At 38.6% G+C, this 26,215-nt stretch overlaps 2 protein-coding genes across 4 annotated transcripts in view; one reads left to right on the forward strand and one right to left on the reverse strand.

Moving 5' to 3' along the window:
- WWP2 (WW domain containing E3 ubiquitin protein ligase 2) overlaps positions 1-12,220 on the reverse strand; it is a 1,859,587-nt gene extending 1,847,367 nt beyond the window's left edge. For all 3 annotated transcript variants that reach the window (XM_044081781.1, XM_044081779.1, XM_044081780.1), the window contains exon 1: positions 12,106-12,220. The gene's annotated coding sequence lies outside the window, so the exon portion shown is untranslated. The remainder of the gene's footprint in view (positions 1-12,105) is intronic.
- Positions 12,221-12,282: 62 nt separating this feature from the next.
- Positions 12,283-26,215, forward strand: part of NOB1 (NIN1 (RPN12) binding protein 1 homolog) — a gene marked incomplete in the record, with an annotated part of 517,851 nt that continues 503,918 nt past the window's right edge. Inside the window, 1 exon segment of the mRNA XM_044081784.1 lies at positions 12,283-12,419. Within this exon segment, the coding sequence (XP_043937719.1) occupies positions 12,351-12,419 (69 nt within the window).

The raw sequence follows: 26,215 nt of genomic DNA on the forward strand, positions 1-26,215 counted from the left end.
CAAATACAGTTCTGGTCTCGTAAATTTTATACATAGCAGTTGGAGGTATCAGATGCACATGACAGCAAAGCACCTCCTACTAGGTGTTAACATTATGAATACCAGCACGTGTTTATCCTTTTCTTTCTAGAACTTCAGCCTTTTTCAAGAATCAAAAAAAGTGTTAAACACAGACAGCAAACTTCCAAGTACGATCAATAATTTTTAATGTCACATGACTCTCTTCTTGGACATCATCTTAGGAAAAAATACATAGTTAAGTAACGATAACAGCAATCCACAACCACTTCCACCACTAAAAAATACAAATGTACAGCAAGTAAACATAAAGACACAAAGAAGATATTGCATACAGTACAGTTATTGAACTGCTTCATACAATTGCAAGGACACTCGGACATATAACCATTCACTCCTTGCCAGTACCTTCCCTCAGGATGCACCTCCCTTCTCCAGGGGGGCCATATCAATCTCGGAGTAAATTTGTGGATACCCACTCATTTAGCTTATGTTTAAAAGAATATAGTGAGCTGCACTACTCATCAAGGGAACGTTTATTCTGGAGGTTTAGTGGGTACTGGGTTATAAACCTGTCCTTTCATTTATCCTTATTTGTCCTTTCTATTTATCTGATGGTGAAAACGTAGGCTCTTGGTTGTAGTATTGGATGAGATATTACATTTTTAGAAAAAAAAAAAAAAAAAACAGGGAGGTCCAAGACAAGTTAGTCTCTAATGTTACAGTAAGTGAAACCGAAATCTCTCTCAAAAATCTGTAAGAAACTGAATAAAAAGAGACAAAGCTTTCAAAATCTCTTGGCAACTTAAATGCATTTGGCCTGTGACTTTTCCGATTACGAACCTTTGGGGTCTTTCCAATTGTTTAGCGAGATACATCCCAAAAGGATCAATAGTTGACCTGATTGATGCAATCAGTCTAATGAAACCGACCAGAGTTTATTTCTGGACACAAACTCTGGCTAAATAATGAAGCCATCTTCGTTAAAAGCAAAGCCATCATTATAAAAGTACAGCTTCAATATATGGTATGTCCTTAAGTTATTAATAAGTACAGAAACAAAATACAAAATTAGGCAAATGACTGATGTATAACATAATTTTACATCAATAGGACTGATCGACCACTCTTACCATGAACTCTACACAAAAGTGGTGGATCTAGCATTCTAATAACTGCTATAAACAAATGAGCATTAAAGATACTGCTAAATCTATTACCAGTGCACACAGACAGGCTTAACTGTTTAACCTTCTCAACAAAAAGATGCTACATGTGTAGAAATGCTTACATTAAAGCAACATGAATTAGTAGTTGTGAGGCTAGTACTGAAGCTTAATGTCAGCCAGCACTAATGGGGACCCAGACTCAGCAACAATATTGGAGCATCAGACTTAATGGTCTGATCTCATATTCAGAAAACAATATAGGGAACAACTGCCACTAATATCACTTCCACTACAAACCAGGAGACTAATTACAGCTTGATGTAAAACAAAAGAGGTACCCAAGATGTCAAAAGTGAGGAGAATGGCTTGTCTGTCAGTGCACATCACACTTCTCTCACAGAGTGGGATCCATTCCCATCACGGTATTAGAAACACACAAAAAAAAAAAAAAAAAAGGAGTTGGAGAAATTAAAAAAAGGAAAATTGAGAAATACAGTAAAAGACAACTGGATATGGAAAACTTCACAACACAATCACAAAGAATGACTGTAGAAAACAAAATCATTAAAGCAGAAGTTAAAAACAATTAAAAATTGAAGTGATGAACCAACTGCGAAGTGAAGGGTTTAGTTTGAAAACTCCAACACAAGCAGTGTTGCACAATATGACATTCCAGTGGAGCCTCAGAGGAAGGGAGAAGAGCATTTAAAGAAGATATACATAATACAGCACAACACAGAGCAAGGTTTTGGAGTCTGCTGTAGCAGACTTGCAATGCAGTTCAGTTGAAGTAGTTCAAAACCAAGGAGCAGGAGACAATGGCAAACCTGTCATGGGATATTGTTAAGGCATGATAGGCCAGTGGGTCCCCATGTGGAGAGGCATCAGAGGAAGCAGGCTATATCTGTAGAGGATGTCACATGATAATGTTCTGGAACATTTTTTGGAAAACACTCAAGAAATGGAGAGCAAAGAAGATGCTTTCAACCCAGAAGAAAATGATCTAAGGGAAGACCTGACTGACTTAGAGATGGACAAGACACATTAAGATATATTAAAGAAATAGATTATTTTATTTATTTTATTTTATATTTGTTGACTGGGCTAGTCTAGCTGGATACATATTCATTTTCAGTACAGGCCCGGGTAGAAAAGCTCCAAGCATGAGTAAATTACAGCATACAATACTTAAAAAAATGACTAGCTTCAATTACATAGCAAGATATGATAAGAAAAAAAAAAAAAAAAAAAGATATTTTTGTGAACAATGTACAGAGACTTAGCATAGGTTTGAGAAACAATCGAGTCCTAACTCTTTAGTAGATTTCAGGTACAATCAAGCAACAGTTTATATTGTAATTTGAACATTAACATTCATTTGAAAATTAGCAATCACCAAGTCAAAGAAGGAGCAAGAGAATAGGCAGGAAAATACAAGTAGTAGAAAGGGTTAGCTAATAATTATTCAAGAAATGTAGGCGGGCACTAGCCCAGAGGAGGCGGGGAAAAGGGGGAGGAGAAATAAGACTATAAGTACGATTCAGTCAGGCTTCAAGCAGGGACAAAGCCAATGTATTTTTAGGTGATCTTTGAGCTGTTTCTTAAAGAGTGGGGTAGATGAGAGAGGAGTGAGTGTTCTAGGAAGCTTGTTCAAGGATCTACCCCCCAACATTGGAAAAGAGTGAGTCTCCAGCTTTGTTATTAGATTTGTTATTGGCAATTAGAAGCTTATTAGCTGAGAGTAATGTAGTAAGATTTTTATATGGGGAGATCAGATTAGAGAGGATAGGAGTATTAGTAGGGTGGTGCAGGATGTTTTGTGTAATCACAAGTTGATTGTATTGAAGTTGGTTTTGTAGTTCTAACCATCTGAGTTGTCAAAGTTTGAGACAGTGGTGGGTTCTATAAGGGGATCCAGTGGCAAATCTGGCTATATTATTATAGCTAGTTTCAAGTTTGGTAAGATTATGCTTTGATAGATTGGTATATATGGCAGATGCATAGAATAGAGTAGAAGTAAGATGAGTCTGGGCAATGGAGTTTCTCGCTAGTGGTGTAAGGAAGGGTTTGATTCTATACAGGGAGCCTAGTTTTTTATTGACAGTTTTTATAGTATTGTTGATATGATCATCAAAGCTGAGGTTATGATCAATGGTTATGCCAAGGAGATGAGCAGTAGAATCAGGGAAAATACAAGCTCCATTATCAGAGGTAATAGTGAAGTGGATCTGTGGAGATTTTTGGGTGGGAGTAAAGAGTAATAGTTTAGTATTTTTGGGGTTAAGGAGAAGGCGATGATGGGTGAACCACTTTTCAACAGAGTTAAATACAGTTTGAGTAAGGGTCTGGAGAGAGGAAGAAGACGTGGCAGTACAGATTAGAGTAGAGTCATCAGCGTATTGTATACAGGTGGTTTGTGGAAAAGCAGTATGGAGATCATTAATAAGAATGGAAAAAGAAGAGGGCCTAGGATAGAGCCTTGAGGGACACCAGTGTTCACAGGGAGGGGTGTGGACAGATTATTGTCCCAGAGTACTGCTTGCTGTCTATTTTCTAGATAGGATTTAAACCAAAGAATTGCTTGTGGGTCAAGAGATTGGGCTTTTAGCATATTGATACGTAAGTTATGACTGACCATATCAAAGGCTTTTGATAGGTCAATAAATAGAGCTGATGAGAGAGAGTTATTGTTTTGATTCCTGTTTATACAGTCAGTAAAAGTTAGCAGGGCAGTAGTAGTGCTATGAAAGGGCCTAAAGCCGTATGAAAGGGCCTAAAGCTGTGTTGGCAGTTAGCAAGTAAGTTATTGTGGAGAAGGTGCTGAAGTAGTTGATGGTGAATACAGGTTTCCATTATTTTGGCTAATGGAGAGAGTAGAGCAATTGGTCGGTAGTTGGAAATATCAGTGGATTTACCTCCTTTGTGCAAGGGGATTATATGGGAGAGTTTCCATATGGAAGGTATGTAACCTTCTGTTTATAAAGGATAGATATGGGGTAAGCGCTGGCTTTAGCAGCTATTTGAAGGTATTCTGCTGGCAGGCAGCCAGCAGAGGGGGTGCAAGGTTTGAGTTTTTGAAGGAGTTTGCAGATAAAGGATGTTGGCACAGGTTGCATCTGTAAGGAGGGAAGTGAACTGTTTGTATATTGTGAAGGGGGAGGGCAATGGGTGCTAGTGTTTTTGTTAGAGTTTGAATAGCTTCAATTAAGTAAGTAACTGTCAAAAGCATTAGCTATTTGCGGAGGATTATTATGGGGAATAGAGCAGGGGGATGGAGTTCTAGCCTGCCCTGGTTTGAGAAGTTTATTAATGCCTGACCAAAACTTTTGAGAGTTTTTAAGAGTGTGATTGTTGAAGGTGGGAATAGTAGTTTTTTGTCTAAGATTAAGTCCTTTTTGATAGCATTTCTTAACTGTTTAAAATATAGGTGGTCTGCAGAGCTTTTAGAGGCTCTCCATTTTTCCCATACTTTGTTCCGTAGGACACCACAGAAAGTAAATAAGACCAAAAATGTTACAAGACTGGCAAAACAGATGAACACAGTAATCAGGACTATTAAGAAAAACTCTTGAGATGTAAACGGCATATAATATTGCTTCACAGTTAAATAACGGATAAAGTGTTACCGCAAAAATGTAAGGAAGAGAATAAACAGAATGTCACCAAGGAAGTAAAGGATACAGAAAACTATAAAACAAGGAGTATCACTTAGAAGAAGAAAGGGAAAAAATCAAAACATTTATAGAAAGACAGATTTGTTAAATGCAACACACATTATTTAAAACAGACAAGGAACTACCATACACTATACACTCAAAATATCAGCAGAAGCAGGAAAAAATGTAGAAGATATATGGATAAATATAAAGGAAAAATACCAAATTAGTTAGTCACTGAAGACCTAAAAAGGTTTTACAGAGAATTTGGAACCAAAGAAAAAGGAACAGAAACATCACCCAAAGAAAACAAAGAAACAGATACATTTTGGAGAACTATTTATGAAGATCCTGTTGAACAGAACAAAAATGCTAAATGGATAAAAGAAATTAAAAAATAGTAAAGCACTCTAATGTACAAGATATGAAATGGGATGAAATAATGGCCAGAGAAATTAAGACAAAATTAAGAAAAGCTCCTAGCTGGAAAACCCTAGGCCGATTGGCGATATGCAGTACCCAATTCTGGATAAAGGTGTTTACACCTTTACACAAATATTTAACTAGAGTAAGAATTACTTATAAGTGCATCATGAACAAAAAACAACTTGGTTAACAACATCAAAAAATGATACTTCTTCATCAGAGTGAACCTGCAATCCATCCTAAGAACTATAGATCAAAAGCTTCCCTTAAGACAATATGCAAATTACATACTGGAACTGATGCAAAGTTTTTAGTTAATTGGAAAAAAAAATAAATTATGGCAATAAATCAAAAAGGTAATTAAAATATGAAACAAAGGATAATTGTTGCTAAACAAAGCCATAATATAGTGCTGCAAAAAGGAAAATAATCTAAGTAGGGCAAGGATAGAATACAAAAAAAGCATATGACAGCATCCCACGATGCCCTACACTGATCAATTAAATTACGGTGACTATGAAACAGTCATAAACTACTCTGTAGTTGAGCCATGACAAAGGATAAATTACTTTTGCAGAAATAAAGATTCTAGAGGGATATTCCAAGGAGATTCTTAACAGATTATGCTTTGGTTACAATTTAACTCCCAGAAATCAACCTTCTTTAAAGGCATCTCATCTACATTTTGTGGATAACTTAAAACTGTATAGTTCAAACAAGGACATGAAAGCACAACTACAAATAGTTAAAACTTTCTCAGAAGATATAAGAATGGCATTTTGTCTTAATAAATGTGCAAAAGCAAGATTTAAAAAGGAAAAGCCGCAGCGCCAAGAAAATATCAATCTGGGACAGGAATGCAATAGAAAGGAACTTGAGCAGAAGGAAGTGTATAAATATTTGGGAATATATATAAAAGGTTGGTAATAAAACATGAACAAATGTGAATAAAGCACAGTAAGGAATACTTCAGAAGACAAAAACTGACATTGAAAACTGCCTTGACATCTAGGGATAAAGTCTAAGTTATAAATCAGTTTGCTTTTCCTGTTCTAACTTACAGTTTTTGGTTGATTGACTGGCCTCTAAGTACTAGATCAACTGGATATGAAAACAAGAAAAATACCTCATGCTTATTAAATGATACATAAAAATTAGTGCATAAAAGATTATACATTTCTCACTCTGAAGGAGGTATGGGCCTCCATGAAATTAACTATATGTACAGATCTGCAATCATGAGACTACATAGATACTTGCTGAACTTAGCAGATCCAAACAGTGAAAGTTTTTAAACATGAGAAGTCTACAATGTCATCTTTGCTTGGTTTAGCAGAAGCATTCTGGAATCAGGCAAGAATGGAAATCAAACCAGAAGCAGACAAAAATAGCAAACTGAATGCGCTATATATATATATATATATATATATATATATATATATATTATATTACACACATATATATATATATATATATATATATATATATATATATTACACACGTGCATATTATATATATAAGAAAGAGAACAGATAATACGCAAAAAAAAAAAAAAATATATATATATATATATATATATATATATATATATATATATATATATATATATCTCAATATCACACACACACAAACTGATATTGCCAACATCCTGGCAGATCGGTTCAGTGTTAACATTACCCCCCCTCTCACCCCCTAAAGGTCCCATATCTATGCAGGAAGAATGCAGAGTCCCTGTAATCACAACTATGCAGGTAAAGCTGCACTCTCTAAAGCCAAAAACACAGCATCCATGGGACCGGACAACATCCCAGGCTGCGTTTTACACGAACTTCAGAACGAATTGGCTCCCCACTTAAGCACCGTGTTCAATAATAGCCTTGCATCAGGCTTTGTGCCCACTGAATGGCGCACAGCAACAGTTATCCCATTCCACAAAGGGGGAGCCACCACTGATCCCGGGAACTATCGACCTATTAGCCTGACAAGCCTGGTCTGCAAGGCCATGGAATGTATCATCATGGAACTCATAAACAAAGACATTGGTAACCTCCAAACTCTGGATCCCACCCAGTTCCGATTTGTGAAAGGCAGATCATGCCTCCTGAATCTGATCGACTTCTTTGAGGCAGTCACCAAAGCCGTGGATGAGGGTAAGGTGGTTCACACAGCCTATCTTGACCTCGCCAAGGCTTTCAACACCATCCCCCATTCTGGAATTATAGCTAAACTCACTAAACTAGGTATAAATCCCTACATCACAAGATGAGTTGCCAACTGGCTCACTGACAGAACCCACACTGTAAAAGTTGCAGACTCCAAATCTGACCTCAAGGCAGTGACAAGTGGAATGCCACATGGTTCCGTCCTGGGACGTCTCCTGTTTGGTATCTACATCTCTGAAGTACAGGCTAACACAGAAGGCCTCTGGCTGACAAAGTTTGCAGATGACTGCAAACTAGGAGCCATAGTCAAGTCTCCAAATGCTGTGGACATCCTACAGAAGGGCCTCACTGAGACAGATGCCTGGTGTCAGAGCCATGGCCTCAAGCTCAATGCCAAGAGGTGCAGTGGCATCCCCTTTAACTCTGTACCCATGAACTACCACGTAGGCAGCAATCTACCTAACACCGAATGCATGATAAGAGACCTTGGGACCCAGGTGGACAGTAGTCTCTCCTTTGATAGTCACATCGCCACAGTAGTCAGGAAGTCCTTCTACATGGCACACCTCATCATAAAAGGGTTCTCATCCAAGAAAAAAAAAAAAAAAAGAATTCATTGTTCCCCTCTACTCGTCACTCATTAGACCCATTACAGAGTACAACGCCCCTTTTGGAATGTACCTCACAAGACATCTGCAGCAGCTGGAAAGGCCACCGAAGTACCTCACAAAGAGGATTACTGGCCTCAAACAAATTCCCTACACTGACTGCCTCAAAAATCTCCAGCTTTACTCCGTAGCATATTGCCTAATCAGAGGTGATCTCTGCCTAACATATAAGGCTACGTCAAACCCTAAAGAAATCTCAATCCCTCCAAGCTACACACTCTAGGGACCTAAACCTTGTCACCACAATAAACAGGACACGCTGGAGGGATAGATTCCTGTTCCAGAGACTTCCTATACTCTGGAACAAGCTACTCATCTATGTCAAGCAAAGTTCTTCATTAGCACTCTTCAAGAAAAATCTTGATGAGTGGATGGGAAATAGGAAATACACCCTGGGGATCACTTCTGTGTGTCTCTGTTGGACAGTGTCACAAGAAAATAACTTTCTTGGGTGGCGTAAACTATGGTACAAGTCCACAAATACAGTGGCAGGTATAGAGATCTTCTGGTACAATTGCATGTTGATCAGAATTTGACACAGGAATTGTTACAGAGAAATGATCCAAAACAAAGATAAAAAGTTAATAATGGCAACGCAGGACAGTGGGCTATGTAAATGTTGGTTTAAAAAGTCCATAGAAAAAGTGGAAGAAACAGGCAAATGCAAGTTCAGTAAAACAGAACTGGAAACAGTTGCACATCCTGCTGCTGAATGTGATACACTAATGGCAGAGGGCCTGTATACTCAAAGTCACAATAATGTAGCAAGCCTGTTGCTCTGAGGATTGTTTAGACACTATAATAAAGAAATAGCTGAGCAGCATTGGAAACATGAACCACAAAGCAGTATAGAGAATGATGGAGTTTATATCACGAGATCATCCGTTACCAATGGTTTAAAAAAAAAAAACAGATACAGTAATCCATGAAAAAAAGGACAAATGTATAATTGAAATTGCTGCACCCACTGATTGTATCTCTCTACATAAGACACTGTAAAGTCATAAAATACCAGGATATGCAAGCTGAAATCTCTCTACATAAGACACTGTAAAGTCATAAAATACCAGGATATGCAAGCTGAAATGAGAGCAATGTGGAAGAAAGATACAGTTCCAATAGTAGTAGAAGCAACATTTTTAATAAAAAAAGAATTTACAGTCATACTTAGATGTGCTGCCAATACATGTAACCCTATATGGAGTATAGAAGAAGGCAATTCTGGGCAAAATGCAGTGCACTCTTGGCTAACAACAAAAACTCTAATCGTACACTGACTTAGAAATGGGACCCATACCCATTGTGACATTAAAAACCCAAAACATTTGGAGAAATTAAAACAAAGATAGCTCATCAATAATAATGCTGACTTTCAGCCATTGCTCCATTCTTACAACAGAAGTCTGCAGCTATTAAAGCAGACAACCAAAAGGTTCTGTTCACATTGGTTCCCCAACAATTCTGCAATGGGTGTTAAGCCAGAATCATATTCAGAAAGCCAAAGATTCTGGAGAAGGAGCAATATAAAATAAATGCTCACTTTGAAGAAATTCTTTCCCATAAGGTTAGAACTATAATCCCATGTGTATCAAAAATTCCCTGTATTCAGGTTATTACTCATTCACTTGAAGCAAATGGTCTTAAATTGTACTGAAAAATTCTTTCAAAAAAGAGATATACTGAGATATGTTGTTGCGGACCACTGTGGAAAATTTTAGGAAGCACAAAAGTAAGTAATTAGCAAAATAATGGTATACAAGCACAACAAAAATGATTTGAAGATCCAACTCTGGAAAATGAAGAATCGAAGTAAAATGGAGAACACATAGGAAGACAGAGAGGTAGCATAGAAATCACTTACCAAGAAAGTAAAAAAAGACAGAGAGATGGAAGTGGCAAGTAGTAAGTAAAGACAAGGCTAATTAAGGCAAAATGACATACAATGGACTCAATCAGAAGAGCCAAGCACTAACAGGGCAGGGAAAAGATGATCAGTAGATAGGGCAACAAAAGAAAAAACAAGTACTGAGTACCGTAGCAGGCTGGGCTGCTTGACTAAAGTTTAGCACACATATACTCATTACTCATAAGTGCAAACAAATACGAAGCTTTTTGAGAAAGCAACAAAACATAATTTTGCTGAGGACTTCATCCACTGTACTCCATATTACTATCACTTATACAAGCTAACAATGACATTGCTGTACTCCAAAGCAAGGGAGGTCCTAAGATATTACAATACTAAAATTAGTACAAAACAATACAAGTTGAATATTTGTGTTTCCACTCCTGAGTGTCGAACATATACACTGTGAACTTCTGCTCCTTTGCCATGATGAACAGCACCAGGAAGCTAGAAAATACTGCCAACACAAAGCAGTTCCAAAAAGTATAGCAAATGCAGAGATACTTATAAAGAAGTACAAGTTTCCATGTCAAAGATGAGAAGTAAAGCATCCATTACTCTAACAAACAAAAAGGAGTAAGCTACAGGGGACAGGCAAAGGTAAGGATCAGATGTCAGTATTTTAGGGGTAGAAACTAAATCAAATGGTTCTTTGTAATAAAAAAGCACCTGCTGTAGGAAAAGTTGATAAAAACTCCAAACCAGAATGAGAGAAAAAAATAAAACCAATAATTTTAATAAACATTCCAATTAGAATGAAAACTACTTAAATTCATATACAGAGTTGAGTTCCGCATAAATGGTACACAAGATAGAAAATCAGACATTACATACCTATATATGCTGTTAGTCATAAAGTAAGGAAAGAAGCAGAGTAATGGGGTTTAAGACAGCAGAAAGTTTGCAACATAGAGCTCAACATCACAGGGGACAGCTCTGTTATCTAGGGTAATGTGGATGGAAGGAAGACAACAATGGCTGAACTGATGCATTCATCCCTGGTGCAGATCAAGATGGATACAATAATTTGGTTAAACCTTTGATTTCAGCAATCATCCCATGGTATGGGCAAAATAATGTATCCAGCAACAATGTCATTGAAATGCATTTAATCTGAAAGAATGAATATACAAAACCATGCCACATGAAGATGGAAAATCATAGGTAGTCAATATCCTGGGCTAACGTCTGATGCAGTCCATCTCCATTTCTACCAGTCAGAAAGAATTCAACCTCTTTCCTAACAGCTAACAATTACATTGGTGTATATGTCCTCACTCTCTATTCCGTGACTGGTGGAGACTGGCCAAAATTAAACTGTGATAAGGCGGTGGAGAGTGCATTCCCTAACTGGGAAAGAAAGATACCACTAAACTCCAGAGAAGATCAAAGTTCCCTACTACAGTGAAAAGTTACAACAAGAACAAGAAGACAAGCAAGTGCAAAAAAATCACCATCGGAAACAGTACGCAAACAGCTACCACAGAGAAATTAAAACCATAATAAAGCAGAACAAAAAGTAAAGTTTCAAGCAAAATATTAATACAGAAACTTAATACTGATCAACAAATGTAAGACACTTGACAAAATGAGAAACATACATATATAATTATTTGGTGCAGCTCGCAAAAATTTCACTATTACTTTCAAGGCAATAAAATAATTTGTACTACAGATTTTTCAAGTTGTCAATAATCTACTGTTTGTTTTACGATTATATCCCTTTATAAAACCTTATATTAGATGGTGATATTCTACGGTCATCTGCATTCAAAATTTTTACTTAAAAGCAAATTACAACATTGCAATATAAACCTCAACTTCTAAAGGTCAATGACTGTAATTTTGAACAGCTGTAATAAATATCAGACAATCATGTCAGAACATGCTTTACTTCACAGAATTGTAATTCGACCCGCATAACTATTTCGTTGTGTAAATCTGTCCCAGTTGTGTTGTAAAATACTATTGCTATTGCTTTATCTTAAAACTATTATCGTATACATTTATAGATGATGTCAACATGGAACATTAGAATCGCAACACTAGTACAACAACTTAATAGCACATGCTTTGTCCCCATAACCACATCTCAATTACCTGGCTATTTGTCTGTTATTCCAGAACAACTGTTTTACTAAATTCTGATTCTCCCTCTCCTTTCCTGCTCCAAACTTGCTTCTTTGTAATCAAAATCCTCTTCCTACTGACTCTTACACTTCCGCTTTGGAAAGGGCATGTCACATGATCAGACTCACGTGACCGGAATTAAAACCTCTTTTTCAAGACGCTTCACAGGTAGTTTGTAGTTTCGGTCTCTAATTGGTTTGTACAAGTTTTATAATATGGCGCAGACCATGGTGGAGCATGTTATTTGTGATGCAGGGGCCTTCTTGATGAATGCGGCGCTGCAGGTAAGGTAGGGTATGTAGCAGCCAGTGGGAATTGAACTGCAGATGTTTTTAATCTGCTTCTCTTTTTAGTAGCTTATTTTGGGATGTCTAGTACGTTTTGACAGATTATTAGAAGTTGCACTTGTTAAGTTCTAAGACTTGGTAGCATTTATTGTGGACCCAGGAAAAGAAAAAAAAATACCTATCAGTTAAACCTTATCTTCTTGCATTAACTTCGTTGATATCACGTCCGTCCTGACATCGTAGTTATAGTGCAAGTTTTAATTACGTTCCCTTTGACGTCCCTAGGTTTGTTACTCAAGAAATCCTGGATGAAATCAGGAAAATTAAATCTGTGTACGTTTAAATACTATTGTCATTATTACTAATGCTGTAAGAAGACCCATCGTCTCTCTGAAAGAGTAAAACAGCGTAAGATGTATGCTTTAACATACACTCACCTACGTATGTCACGTCTGCACCGTAGCTTCTTTAGAAAAAGACCTGCTTAAACTCTTAGCTTTGGCCAGCTAAGACATACCTCTCAACTCCTCAGAGCAAGAAATCTGGACAAAGCCATCACTAAAAGTGGGAAAAGGGCCCCAAAATAGGGACAATTTTTAAATATTGCTCTTACAAACTTAGAAAGTTGATAGAATAACAGGTTTTGCATTAGCATGAATTTTCTGAAGGGTATGAAGTCTGTAGCTCAAATGTCTGTCATTATTTTCAAAATTAAGTCTTTAATGAGTTGCCACTATTTTTCCAGAAAGCCATAATTTTATGAAAAACAGACAAAAATATAAAGCAAAAATCTGGACATTCTGCAAAAATCTGTACAGTTGAGAGGTATGAGCTAAGACCTACACGAAATCAAATCAACTGGACGTATAAGTGAATTTAATTAAATCTTTATCTGCACTTTCTTCAAATAAATTGATGTAGTTGTCTTGCATTGAATGCTATCTAGCTGGAAGTTGTGGCTCTGTTTTTTCAGTTGGTTACCCACCCACCCTGCTTTTGTTGTGGTGTTAATCTTGGTTTCTTTGAAACTGCCCGCCCCTCTTGTAAATTTGCATTTGGATACTCCTCTTGGGCCCATCTCATTTGCTCACTCAAAAAAAAAAAAAAAAAAAAAAAAAATGCACTTTTTTCATCTGCTTTCACTGTATTTGTGTTTCTTCCTACTTTTATTTTTCTTTTGCGTCATCTTAAAAGCACTCAATTGTATTTATTGCACTTTTTTCATCTGCTTTCACTGTATTTGTGTTTCTTCCTACTTTTCTTTTGCGTCATCTTAAAAGCACTCAATTGTATTTATTAATGCTTGGTGTAACTATCATCCCTTGAGCTTCAAACCAGTTGTTTTTACATTAAGAAGGTTTGTGGTCTGCACTGTTGTGGCAGGACAGGTAGCTTACATCCTTCTAAGTTGGGAACTGCTGATTGAGGGCTCCGTGTCTGTTATTCTAAAGCATTGATTCTTATTCATTATTTGTTGTCGCTCTGCTTCCTGGCCTTGGATCATTGTTACTTGGTTTGCTGCTACCTTTCGTTTTGTTTTTTTCTGTTATTCTAAAAGTGTATTAGTTCTGGTTTAAGCACTTAGCCTTCAGGACAGTTCTTTAACAGGAAGAAGGTTTGTGGTCTGCACTCTTGTGGGAGGATTGGCTGGATCCAGCCCTTCTGAGCTGGGAATTTCTTGTTAAAGGCTTATAGTGCCTGCATATTTGAACTGTTTCTTACTGAAATTGGTGTGCCTTGTTTGCTGTAGCCATACACTAGATCCAGGCCTGTTGAATCTAGCTTTGTTTGTATAACTTTAGCACTAATTCAGGCTGCCTTTTTTGGAAAAGGTTCCCCTGCAGCCCAGTGGCAGAAGTGTGCAGTTAGAACTTGTATGACGACTACAGAAACTGGGCTTGGTTTTGAGATTCTTTTACTAGTTAATTGGGTAATTTGTTTAAAAGCCTTTTCTGATTGCTTCATCTAAATCTGTTTTAAGTGTATTTTTTACTGTTTTTGCCTTATCTTTTCAAAAAAAAAAATTCCTTGTTTCCCACCTTTCTAAGCTGGTATAGTCCAGTTTTCAGGCTAGTGCTGAATTCAGGGCTGTGTTACAATTTTCTTAGCTGCCCATACCTTACTTGGAAAGTGGGAGATTTCTCTGTTCACCTGTGAGAGAGGGAGCTTTGAGCAGCTGTCTGTCCCTGGAGTGGTGGTTCCAGGCCAGAAGTTAGTAGTTTATAGGCCATTTTGGGCTAATTTCTTTAATTTCCCTGATGTAAAAACTGTGTTTGCACGATTTTGCACGTCTGGGCAGCACCGGTTAGCTAGGGCTAAATGTACCCCGGCTCCAGCAAGTCTCCTCTTCAGTTTTTTCCTTGAAAGTAGTCTAACTCGCAACATAAGCATTTAAAAAGCATCCTACAGTCCAGCACTTGCTCAGACCTAATAGCAAGCACCAATATACCCTGACACTTGATTGCCCAGCATGGCAAGGCTCATTATTCACCTGTCATCAACCAAGCGACTAAGCAGCTCACCCTACTATTCAGGCATGACCAAAGGGCAATTTCAGGTATACTCTCCAGTCCAGCTGGTGAACCTAGGTATCCTGAGGTAATGTTACAACTGCTTCAGGTACACAGACAATCCTTTCGTCCTACCACAAAACATTAACATATGCGAGAGATGCAATTGTATAGCTAAACTGGAGGCTAAGCTCTCTCCACCCAAGACTGGAACAGGCAGTCATGAGGAGAAAGTTAAAACTTGCACCACACCTCCAGCCTCACATAGACTTACTAAACCAGCACTGGCAAAAAATACACGTAGTCCTACTTGGAGGCTTTAAATTAAAACCTACATAAGCATCACAGACCTCCAAAGCAGACACCCAAAAAACCTGCATTTCCTGTTACAAACCAGGCAACACACAAAACTGTGGCCTGCTACAGATCACCCTCCATGACCTAGGACCACCATTCTGCCTTTCTGGAGAGACTGGAAAACATGAAGGTCCTACCGAACACCCTGATACTGGGCAAATTCAATTACCCTTCCGTTAACTGGGAAAACTACTTGAGTCCAAACTCCCAGGTCCAGCGCGTCCTGGAATTTATCAACTCAAATGCCCTGGATCAGCTGGTAAACTCCCCTACCAGAGGTGGAAACATATTGGACCTAGTCATCACCAACATGGGCAACAGGTGTTCCACACTAGAGATCATCCCATCACTGGCTAGATCAGACCATAAACTAATCACACCAAACAGCCAGTATATCGCAGCAAAAGTCTCCTTTATCTCCACAAGACCTGGTACCTCGGCATTTTGCCTTCAATGGGTCACAGTTCATTACAAAACAGTAACAGTCTTTATATGCACATCAATTGCATCAATTATTCTATTAATTATACAATTAAATTCAAAAAATGGAGGGAAAAATTTTTTTAAAAAAGCATATTATTATTTTTTAAATGCATATTTTATAAGATGATATCTCAATATTTTTACTGCAAAATTACTTAAAATTATTATGAAACTTTATGTATGTATATATAATAATATATATTAATAATTTATAATATATTTCATGATATAATTTCTTACATATTGTGAAATGTAATGTGAATATTATAATTATATTCAATATATTCAATGATTAATTAATTCGTCAGATACCTAATTCTAAGTTTAAACCAAAAGGCCTTAATGTATTAAACTTCAAGATCATCCTTGTTTCAAGTTCTAATAATTTGTCACAAATGTTGTCACCCCTAGTGCAATGAGGCTTGCCTAATATACTAAATTTTAAACAATCTGCTTTTCCCTCATGTATCTCAAAGAAGTGCTTAGCAACTGGACTAGATAAATTTAAATTTTTAATGTCTCTTAAGTTTTCTAAGATTCTTACTCTTACCATTCTTTTTGTTTGCCCAATGTACCACATATTATTGCAATTACACCCTAGTATGTAAACAACACCAATAGATCTGCAATTGAAATAATGCATAGGGTTATGATTAATGTTATTAATAGATCTAACATTAATAATTCTGTCACATATGCTACAAGAATTGCATCTAAATGAACCCACATTAACAGCATGGTCAGTTCTTTTTATGGAGATATTATTATTTAATATTTCTTTTAAATTCTTTCCCTTTTTATATGAAAATGTGATTTTGCGTGGAAAAAGCTCACCTATGAGCTCATCCTCACTAACCAAATACCAGAATCTTTTTATTAAAGAAACAAATATTTCAGAAAAGGCTGTGTATTTGGTTACAAAAAATATATTTTCCACATCACTATCTCTTTCAACCAACCCTGAAAATTGCTTATAAGACTTCCTAAAGCTTCCATGCTTGTTAATGACACCATTCATGTTATCCAATAGTAATTTTTTGTCATAACCCCTTTTGTACAATCTCAAAAATACCTCATTTAGTTCATGATTTAATTCAGATTCCATACTGGTATGCTGATGTATTCTTTTAAATTCACCATAGGGCAAAGCTTTTAATAAATGGGGAGGATGCATGCTCGTTGCATGCAAAAACATGTTTACTGAAGTATCCTTTCTATAAGGTCTAAATTCAATGATATTATTATTTATAAATAAGGTTAGGTCCAAAAAATTAATTTGATTTCGATTGACCTCATAAGAAAAAGAAAGATTATGTTCATTAGCATTCAATGATTCAAAAAATTCACAAAATTCATAAATGTCCCCTTTGCATATAAAAATCAGGTCATCAATAAACCGTTTGTATAAGATAACCTTATGTTGAAAAAATAGTGTTGGATATATGAACTTTTTCTCAAAAGAGTCCATATATATCACAGCATAATTGGGAGCATAATCTTCTGGAAAGGGGAGAACGATTAGGATTTTTTTCTGATGTTGATGTTAAGAAAATGCACATAAAGGACCCTGTCCCACCCGTACTATATGCCTTACCTAAGATTCATAAGGACCTTAATGAGCCTCCTGGTAGGCCTATAGTGTCGGGGATTGGGTCTTTCTTGGAAAATGTTAATGTTTTCTTGGATTCTCAATTAAAAATTTACATCAATAGGGTTAGTGCTCACATCAGTAACACCCAAGAGCTAATAAATGAAGTACATAAGGTCACGTGGGATAGTGACTGCTATTGGGTGACTATTGATGTTAAATCATTATACACAAACATTAACATTAGATGGGGACTTGATGCAATTCTAAATATGTTAGGTGAAGGTCCTAGGACTAACTTTTTGATTTCTCTTTTAGAATTTTGTTTGACCCATAATTATTTCGCATTCAATGGTGAATATTTTTTACAAACAAAGGGAACAGCAATGGGAGCTGCTTATGCTCCCAATTATGCTGTGATATATATGGACTCTTTTGAGAAAAGTTCATATATCCAACACTATTTTTTCAACATAAGGTTATCTTATACAAACGGTTTATTGATGACCTGATTTTTATATGCAAAGGGGACATTTATGAATTTTGTGAATTTTTTGAATCATTGAATGCTAATGAACATAATCTTTCTTTTTCTTATGAGGTCAATCGAAATCAAATTAATTTTTTGGACCTAACCTTATTTATAAATAATAATATCATTGAATTTAGACCTTATAGAAAGGATACTTCAGTAAACATGTTTTTGCATGCAACGAGCATGCATCCTCCCCATTTATTAAAAGCTTTGCCCTATGGTGAATTTAAAAGAATACATCAGCATACCAGTATGGAATCTGAATTAAATCATGAACTAAATGAGGTATTTTGAGATTGTACAAAAGGGGTTATGACAAAAAATTACTATTGGATAACATGAATGGTGTCATTAACAAGCATGGAAGCTTTAGGAAGTCTTATAAGCAATTTTCAGGGTTGGTTGAAAGAGATAGTGATGTGGAAAATATATTTTTTGTAACCAAATACACAGCCTTTTCTGAAATATTTGTTTCTTTAATAAAAAGATTCTGGTATTTGGTTAGTGAGGATGAGCTCATAGGTGAGCTTTTTCCACGCAAAATCACATTTTCATATAAAAAGGGAAAGAATTTAAAAGAAATATTAAATAATAATCTCTCCATAAAAGAACTGACCATGCTGTTAATGTGGGTTCATTTAGATGCAATTCTTGTAGCATATGTGACAGAATTATTAATGTTAGATCTATTAATAACATTAATCATAACCCTATGCATTATTTCAATTGCAGATCTATTGGTGTTGTTTACATACTAGGGTGTAATTGCAATAATATGTGGTACATTGGGCAAACAAAAAGAATGGTAAGAGTAAGAATCTTAGAACACTTAAGAGACATTAAAAATTTAAATTTATCTAGTCCAGTTGCTAAGCACTTCTTTGAGATACATGAGGGAAAAGCAGATTGTTTAAAATTTAGTATATTAGGCAAGCCTCATTGCACTAGGGGTGACAACATTTGTGACAAATTATTAGAACTTGAAACAAGGATGATCTTGAAGTTTAATACATTAAGGCCTTTTGGTTTAAACTTAGAATTAGGTATCTGACGAATTAATTAATCATTGAATATATTGAATATAATTATAATATTCACATTACATTTCACAATATGTAAGAAATTATATCATGAAATATATTATAAATTATTAATATATATTATTATATATACATATATACATACATAAAGTTTCATAATAATTTTAAGTAATTTTGCAGTAAAAATATTGAGATATCATCTTATAAAATATGCATTTAAAAATAATAATATGCTTTTTTAAAAAAATTTTTCCCTCCATTTTTTGAATTTAATTGTATAATTAATAGAATAATTGATGCAATTGATGTGCATATAAAGACTGTTACTGTTTTGTAATGAACTGTGACCCATTGAAGGCGAAATGCCGAGGTACCAGGTCTTGTGGAGATAAAGGAGACTTTTGCTGCGATATACTGGCTGTTTGGTGTGTTTTTTCTATTTTTTCTACATTGTTTGGTTACCATAAACTAATCACTCTGGATATCCACACCACTAACTCCAACCAAAGAAACCACGGTGAATAACTTTTCTATAGCAAACTTCACCTTACTTAAGACCGAGGTGGTAAGTTTCACAGCCCCCACGCTAAAGGATAACTGTGTCCAAGATGCAGGAACCTTTACAAATGCACTCTATGAGCACCTACAAAGATGCATGGATCGTGCCATCCCTAACAAAACCAAGACTCACTTCCCTGAGAAGGAAACCAGTCTGGTGGACCCCTGCCATAAACAGGCTATAGAATAGAAGGAGGAAACTAGTTAAGAAAAAAAGCAAATCCCAAGAAGGAAAGACATCCCTTATCAGTAAGAAACTAAGGTCCCTCATAAAATCCTCTAAGGCTAAATTCAAAAGCAAAATAGCCAAGGATGCGAAAGTTAATCACAAAGCCGCCTTTAGTTATGTCAAGAATCTAAGTGGCAACTCGCAGATATGCTCTGAGCTTGTGCAAAATAGCACAAAATATACTGAACCCACTGATATTGCCAACATCCTGGCAGATTCAGTGCAAACTTCATCCCCCTCTCACCCCCAAAAGGAGCCACAACAATACCGGAAAAGTGTAGTGTCCCACAAATCCTAAGACGCACAGGTGAAATCAGCCCTTCCAAAAGCACAGTGTCAATGGGGCCAGATGGTGTCCCAGGCTCCGTCTTGAATGAACTTAACCCCCCACCTAAGCACACTGTTGAACCTAAGCCTCTCCTCAGGCTACGTGCTCATAGAATGGTGCACAGCAATGGTTATTCCGCTCCACAAAGGAGGGGCCACAACTGACCCTGGTAACTATCGCCCCATAAGCCAGACTAGCCTGGTCTGCAAGATTATGGAGTGCATCATCATGGAACATTAACAAAGACATTGGGAACCTCCAAACTCTTGACCCGACCCATTTCTGCTTTAAGGGCAGATCATGCCTACTAAACCTGGTTGACTTCTTCGAGACAGTCACCAAGGCCATAGATGAGGGGAAGGTAGTTCACACAGCCTATATTGACCTTGCCAAGGCATTTGACACCATTCCCCACTCGGTAATTATAGAAAAACTCACCAGTCTGAACATAAACCCCTACGTCATGAGATGGGTTGCCAACTGGTTTACAGACAGAACTCAAACGGTAAGAATAGCGGGCTCCAAGTCCCACTCTAAACCCCTCACAAGTGGTGTCCCACAAGGCTCAGTCCTGGGATCCCTACTGTTCAGCATATACTTAACAGAAGTACAGGCAAACACAGGAGGACTATGACTAACCAAGTTCGCCGATGACTGCAAACTGGGAGCCATAATTGACTCTCCGGCTGACATTCTCCAAAACGGCCTTACTGAGACTGACACCTGGTGTCAGTCATGGTCTCAAGCTAAATGCCAAAAAATGCATAGTCATCCTGTTTGGGGGGGGGGGAAACAAAACACCCATAAATTAACACATAGGTGGCAGCCCCCTTAATACAGAAGAGGTAATAAGAGATCTGGGGACCCAGGTAGATAGCAATCTCTCCTTTGAAAATCATATTGCCAAAGTAGTTAGGACATCCATCTATGTAGCCCATCTAATTACTAAAGGGTTCACATCCAGAAATCAAGTGGTTATATTGCCCCTCTACTCGTCACTCATCAGACCCATCATAGAGTACAATGCCCTGTTTGGGATGTACCTCACAAGACACTTCCAACAGCTGGAAAGACCACAAAAGTACCTCACCAAGAGGATTACTAGTCTCAAACATATGTCCTATGCAGCCCAACTGGAAAAACTCCAGCAGTTACCCGGTGGCATATCGCTTACTCAGAGGTGATCTCTGCGTGACTACAAAGCCATGTCTAGCTCTGAATTGATGGACATTCTCGACATGCTCCACCGAAAGAAATCCAAGTAACTTCGAGCCACTCGCTCTAGTGAGCTAAACCTCGCCACAACAATAAATAGAACATGCTGGAGGTATAGATTCCTGTCACAGAGACTCCCCATGCTTTGGAACAAAATTCCTAACTACATTAGGCAGAGCCCCTCACTAACACTCTTCAAGAGAAACCTTTATGAGTTGATAGGTAACAGAAAATAAACCCCTGGGATCGCGTCATTGGCTCTTCTAGACAGAGGCTCAGTTAAACAGTGGGACAGCAAAAGCTGAGACACTCTGGCTAGGCTTATAAATGCCCTTGGGCAGATAGCCTAGTACCTACCTATGAACATGTGTACCTGTATAGGTTTCTGTAATTTGCCCCAAAACACAATTAATAAAGAGTAGAGTAACAGTTACAAGGCAGAGGTAGAGATGGTTGAAATGGTATCATAGGAATTGAACCTAGATGTGCTTTGCTCTTCAATAGTTTGTGAGGAATGCTTCTGACTTTACTGTGAAACACAGTTGCTTAACTCCAACTGGTTTAAAAAAAATTTAAACTTAAAGTTTATACAATTAAAAAATTATATGAAAAATTTGTATCTGATGTTCGACTTTGGTGTGGACGAAAAACACATTATAATTTGTTCCAGGTGTGGTACCTTACTCTTTAGGGTGTGTGTGTGTGTGTGTGTGTGTATTTATAGGTTCATACTAGGCTATCTGCCCAAGGGCATTTATAAGCCTAGCCCATAGTTATGTGGCTTTCGCCACCCCTTTAGTTTGAATAAAAACTATGCCTATCATTTTTCTGTGCCTCTGTCAAGCAGTGACACTGAAGTAATCCCTGGGGTATATCTGCGATCTCCCATCCATTGGTCAAGATTCCTCTTGAACAAGGCCAGCGAGGTGCTCTGCCTCACATGTACCGGGATTTTGTTCCACAGCATAGGGAGTCTCTGGGTGATGAATCTGTCCCTCCAGCACGCTCTATTTATAACCATGTCAAGGTTTAAGTCTCCGCCCTTGTGGTTCTGAGGATCTAGATTTTTTGAGGTGAAGCATATTCATCAAATCTGGGTTTGACATTTCCTTATATGTCAGGCACAGGTCACCTCTGAGCAAGCGGTATGAGACTGAATAAAGCTGGAGTTCTTTCAGTCGGGCAGCATAAGACATATTTTTGAGACCCTTTATCCTTTTGGTGAGGAACTTTGGGGCCTTTCAAGCTGCATCAGGTGTCTGGTCAGATACATTCGAACGGGCATTGTACTCAATCATAGGTCTAATGAGTGATGAGTACAGGGGGACGATGACCTCCCTTGATCTAGATGTGAATCCCTTCATGATCAGGTGGGTGATATAGAAGGTTTTCCTAACTACTTTAGCAACATGAGTGTCAAACGAAGACTACTGTCAACTTGGGTCCCCAGATCCCTGATGACTTTTCTGTGCTCTGTGCTCAGTGGATTGTCACCTATATGGTAGCTAGGGGTAACCTTGTTTTTCCCGAAAGGGTATGACTATGCATTTTTGGCGTTAACTTCAACTTCAGCCATGGCTCTGGCACCAGTTATCCGTTTCTGTGAGGCCCTTCTGGAGGATATCTGTGTCAGATGTGTTTTCGACTATGGCGCCAGTTTGCAGTCATCTGCAAACTTTGTCAGCCATAACCCTCCTGTGTTTGCTTGTACTTCAGAAAAGTAGATGCCGAACAAGAGTGGACCCAGGACTGAGCCCTGTGGGACACCACTTGTGACAGGCTTTGAGTCTGACATGGCTCCAGCAACTCTGACCCTGTGGGTTCTGTCGCTAGCCAGTTTGCAACCCATCTTGTGATGTATGGGTTTACATTCAAGCTGATGAGTTTTTCGATGATACCTGAGTGGGGTATTGTGTCAAGGCCTTTGCCAGGTCGAGGTAGGCTGTATGGACTGCCTTTCCCTCATCAATGGCCTTGGTGACTGTCTCGAAAAAGTCAACCAAGTTTAAGAGGCAGGATCTGCCTTTGACAAAGCCAAACTGGGTTGGATCCAAAGTCTGCAAGTTCCCTATGTCTTTATTTATGAGTTCCATTATGATCCTCTCCATGGCTTTGCAGATAAGGCTTGTCAAGCTAATGGGGCGGTAATTTCCAGGGTCTGTGGAGGCACCGCCTTATGAAGTGGGACCACAGTCGCCGGCGCCACTCCTTGGGTAATGATCCTGAGGTGAGGCTAAGATTAAACAGCTGTCCTAACTGTGGGTTTAATTCTCGCTGAGTTCATGAAGCACATAGCCGGGGACACCATCCGGTCCCATGGATGCTGTGTTTTTGCCTTAGTGAGGGCAGTTCTCACCTGGGCGTTGGAGATGTTTGGGGCTACAATCCTCTGGAATAGATATTTCTCCTTTGGGAGGGGGAGAAGTTTGCACTGAACCTGTCAGCCAGTATGTTAGCAATGTGTGTAGGTTCAGTAATTTTCACATCATTTTGAACTAATTCTGAGCATATCTGGGAGTTTCCTCCTAGGTTTCTAACATAGCTAAAGAAGGCCTTATGATTGTCTTTAGAGTCCTTGGCGATTTTTCTCTCAAAATTTGCCTTGGATGATTTTATGAGAGCTCTTAGTTTTTTACTTATAATGATCAAAGGTGTCTTACCTTTCAAGGATTTTGCTCTATCTTGTAGTAGCTTCCTCCTTTTGTTGTAGAGCTTGTTTATGGCTGGGGTCCACCAGACTGGACGCTTGCCTTTGGTACAGAGAGTCTTAGTTTTGTTTGGGATTGCCTGATCCATGCAGTCCTGTAGGTGCTGGTAGAAGGCATTTGTAAGTGATTCAGCGGTTTGAGTAATGTTTACCACTGGCTCAGGGGCCTTAAAGGAGACCACACTAGTTTTTAGAAGTGTGAAATCGGCTTTTGAGAAGTTTTTCACTGTGGTCTTTTTGTTTCAGGTGGGGGGGGGATGAGGACCTCCAGCGAGATTAGTTTATGATCTGATCTCACCAGTGAGGGGTATACTTCCGGTGTTGAACATTTTGATCCCATGTTCGTGATGATGAGATCAAGTATGTTTTCACCTCTTGTGGGGATGGTGACTAGTTGTTCCATGGCATTTGAGTTTATGAACTCCAGGAATCTTTGGGTTAGAGTGTTCGGGCTTGAGTAGTGTTCCCAGTCTATATTAGGGTAGTTGGTCACCTAGTATGATGGTGTTTGGAGATACATTTATCCCCTCCAATGTTTTCAGGAAGGCCATGTGAGGTTCTTGAGTTTGAGAGGGTGGCCTGTAACATGCTACAAATTGCAGAGCAGTCTTGCCTATGGTTAATTGCACCTGGATGGTCTCCGATGCATCAGGCGTTGCCACCAACCTTGAGGTGTGGGTGTCCTTTATGAATATGGACACCCCCCCTCCTTTCTTGGTGTTGTCCGGATTTTGGGGCCAGAACGTATGATATGAGGTGAAACCTGTTAGTGCTGGGGTGCTCTCAGAAGCCTTGAACCAGGTTTCTGTCACAGCACAGACATCGATGTTCTCCATATTGAGAAGGGCCTCGAGTGCGTGCATCTTGAGATTGAGACTTCTGGCATTGAGCAGCATTACCCTTAGTTTTTTCCTTTTGGTGTTCTAGGGTGGTAGGTTTAGAATTTGAGCCTTGCCTAAAAAGGCACTATGGGGTGGCAAGAGCCTTTGCCAATATCCGAAGCCCAGGGTGACAGGTGCAAGCCGTCCCTTGCGGCAGCGTGGCTTGTCCAGCATGTCATCCCAGGCAGACAGACATTGATCCCCTTTGAATGACACCAGAATTTAAGCCAATTATTAAAGCTGATCATCTTATCACTGTATTGTGGCATCATTCTAGGTGAAGGTAGGATACTGCTCAAGGTCAGGGTCATACCTGCCTGGGCTACATAATCAGAGAGCTCCTCGACGTCCCTTTTCATGTAGTCCAAGGAGGTACGCCTCAGGTCGCTGACACCAGCGTGGACAATGACTGAGTCGCATTTGTACCTGCTGTTGAGAGACCTGAGTGCTTGCGTTATGTGGCGGATTCTAGCGCCCGACAGGCAGCTTACTGTGACCTTCTCCTTACTCAGTCTGGTGAGCGGACGCCAGTGTGTCTGACTATGGAATCACCAATGACAAGTGTGTCTGGCATTTTGTTTGGCCTTAAGGGCTGTGACTGTTTGACACTCTGACTGTGTGGTCTATGTGTTGCATGTGTTGGGTCGTGAGGTGGTAGTTGTTTGGGTGTCTGCTTTGGTGGCCTCTGCTGTTTTGGTAAATTTTTGACCAGAGCCTCCGAGTATGTCTTTGTGTGAGTATGTGTATGATTTGAAGTTGTGATGGTACCATGTGTGACTGGGTATGTATTGTGTGTGGTTGCCTTCTCCTCCTGTCTGGTCTTGCCAGTCCTATGTTGAGAGAGCTCAGCCTCCAGTTTGGCCATATAGTTGCATCTCTCGCATGTATTTGTGTTTTGTGGGAGAAGGAGAGGATTGTCTGTGTACATGAGGCAATTGTAACATTGCCTCAATATTCCCAGGTTCACCAGTTGAGCTGGAGAGGACACTAGCAACTGATCCTCGACATACTAGAAGTAGTAGATAAAGAACTTTCAAAGGACTCAGGGGAAGTGGGTTTTGGGCTGGTGGGGTACTATCTATAATAAGAGTGCTTTATCAAGGTGCAAGTACTGTAGGAGTAAGTGCTAGGCTTTACAGATAGAGAATAGTCTACTTGGGAATCAAGTAGAGATGAACTTTTCAGTTATAGGATATGCTGGTTAGATCAGCAGTACAGTTTAGCGTGTTTTATAGCAGGGGCTGAAGGGAGCTAGGAATTGGCCCAAAACGACCAATGGACTACTAGTTTCTGGCTGAAACTTCACCAAATCGGACAAAAGGCGCTCAGTGCTTCCCACTCCCACTGGTAAGCAAAGAAACT

The sequence above is a fragment of the Protopterus annectens genome, chromosome 8.part1, assembly GCF_019279795.1.
Source record: "Protopterus annectens isolate FY-2018-M chromosome 8.part1, PAN1.0, whole genome shotgun sequence".
Classification (NCBI taxonomy): Eukaryota; Metazoa; Chordata; order Ceratodontiformes; family Protopteridae; genus Protopterus; species Protopterus annectens.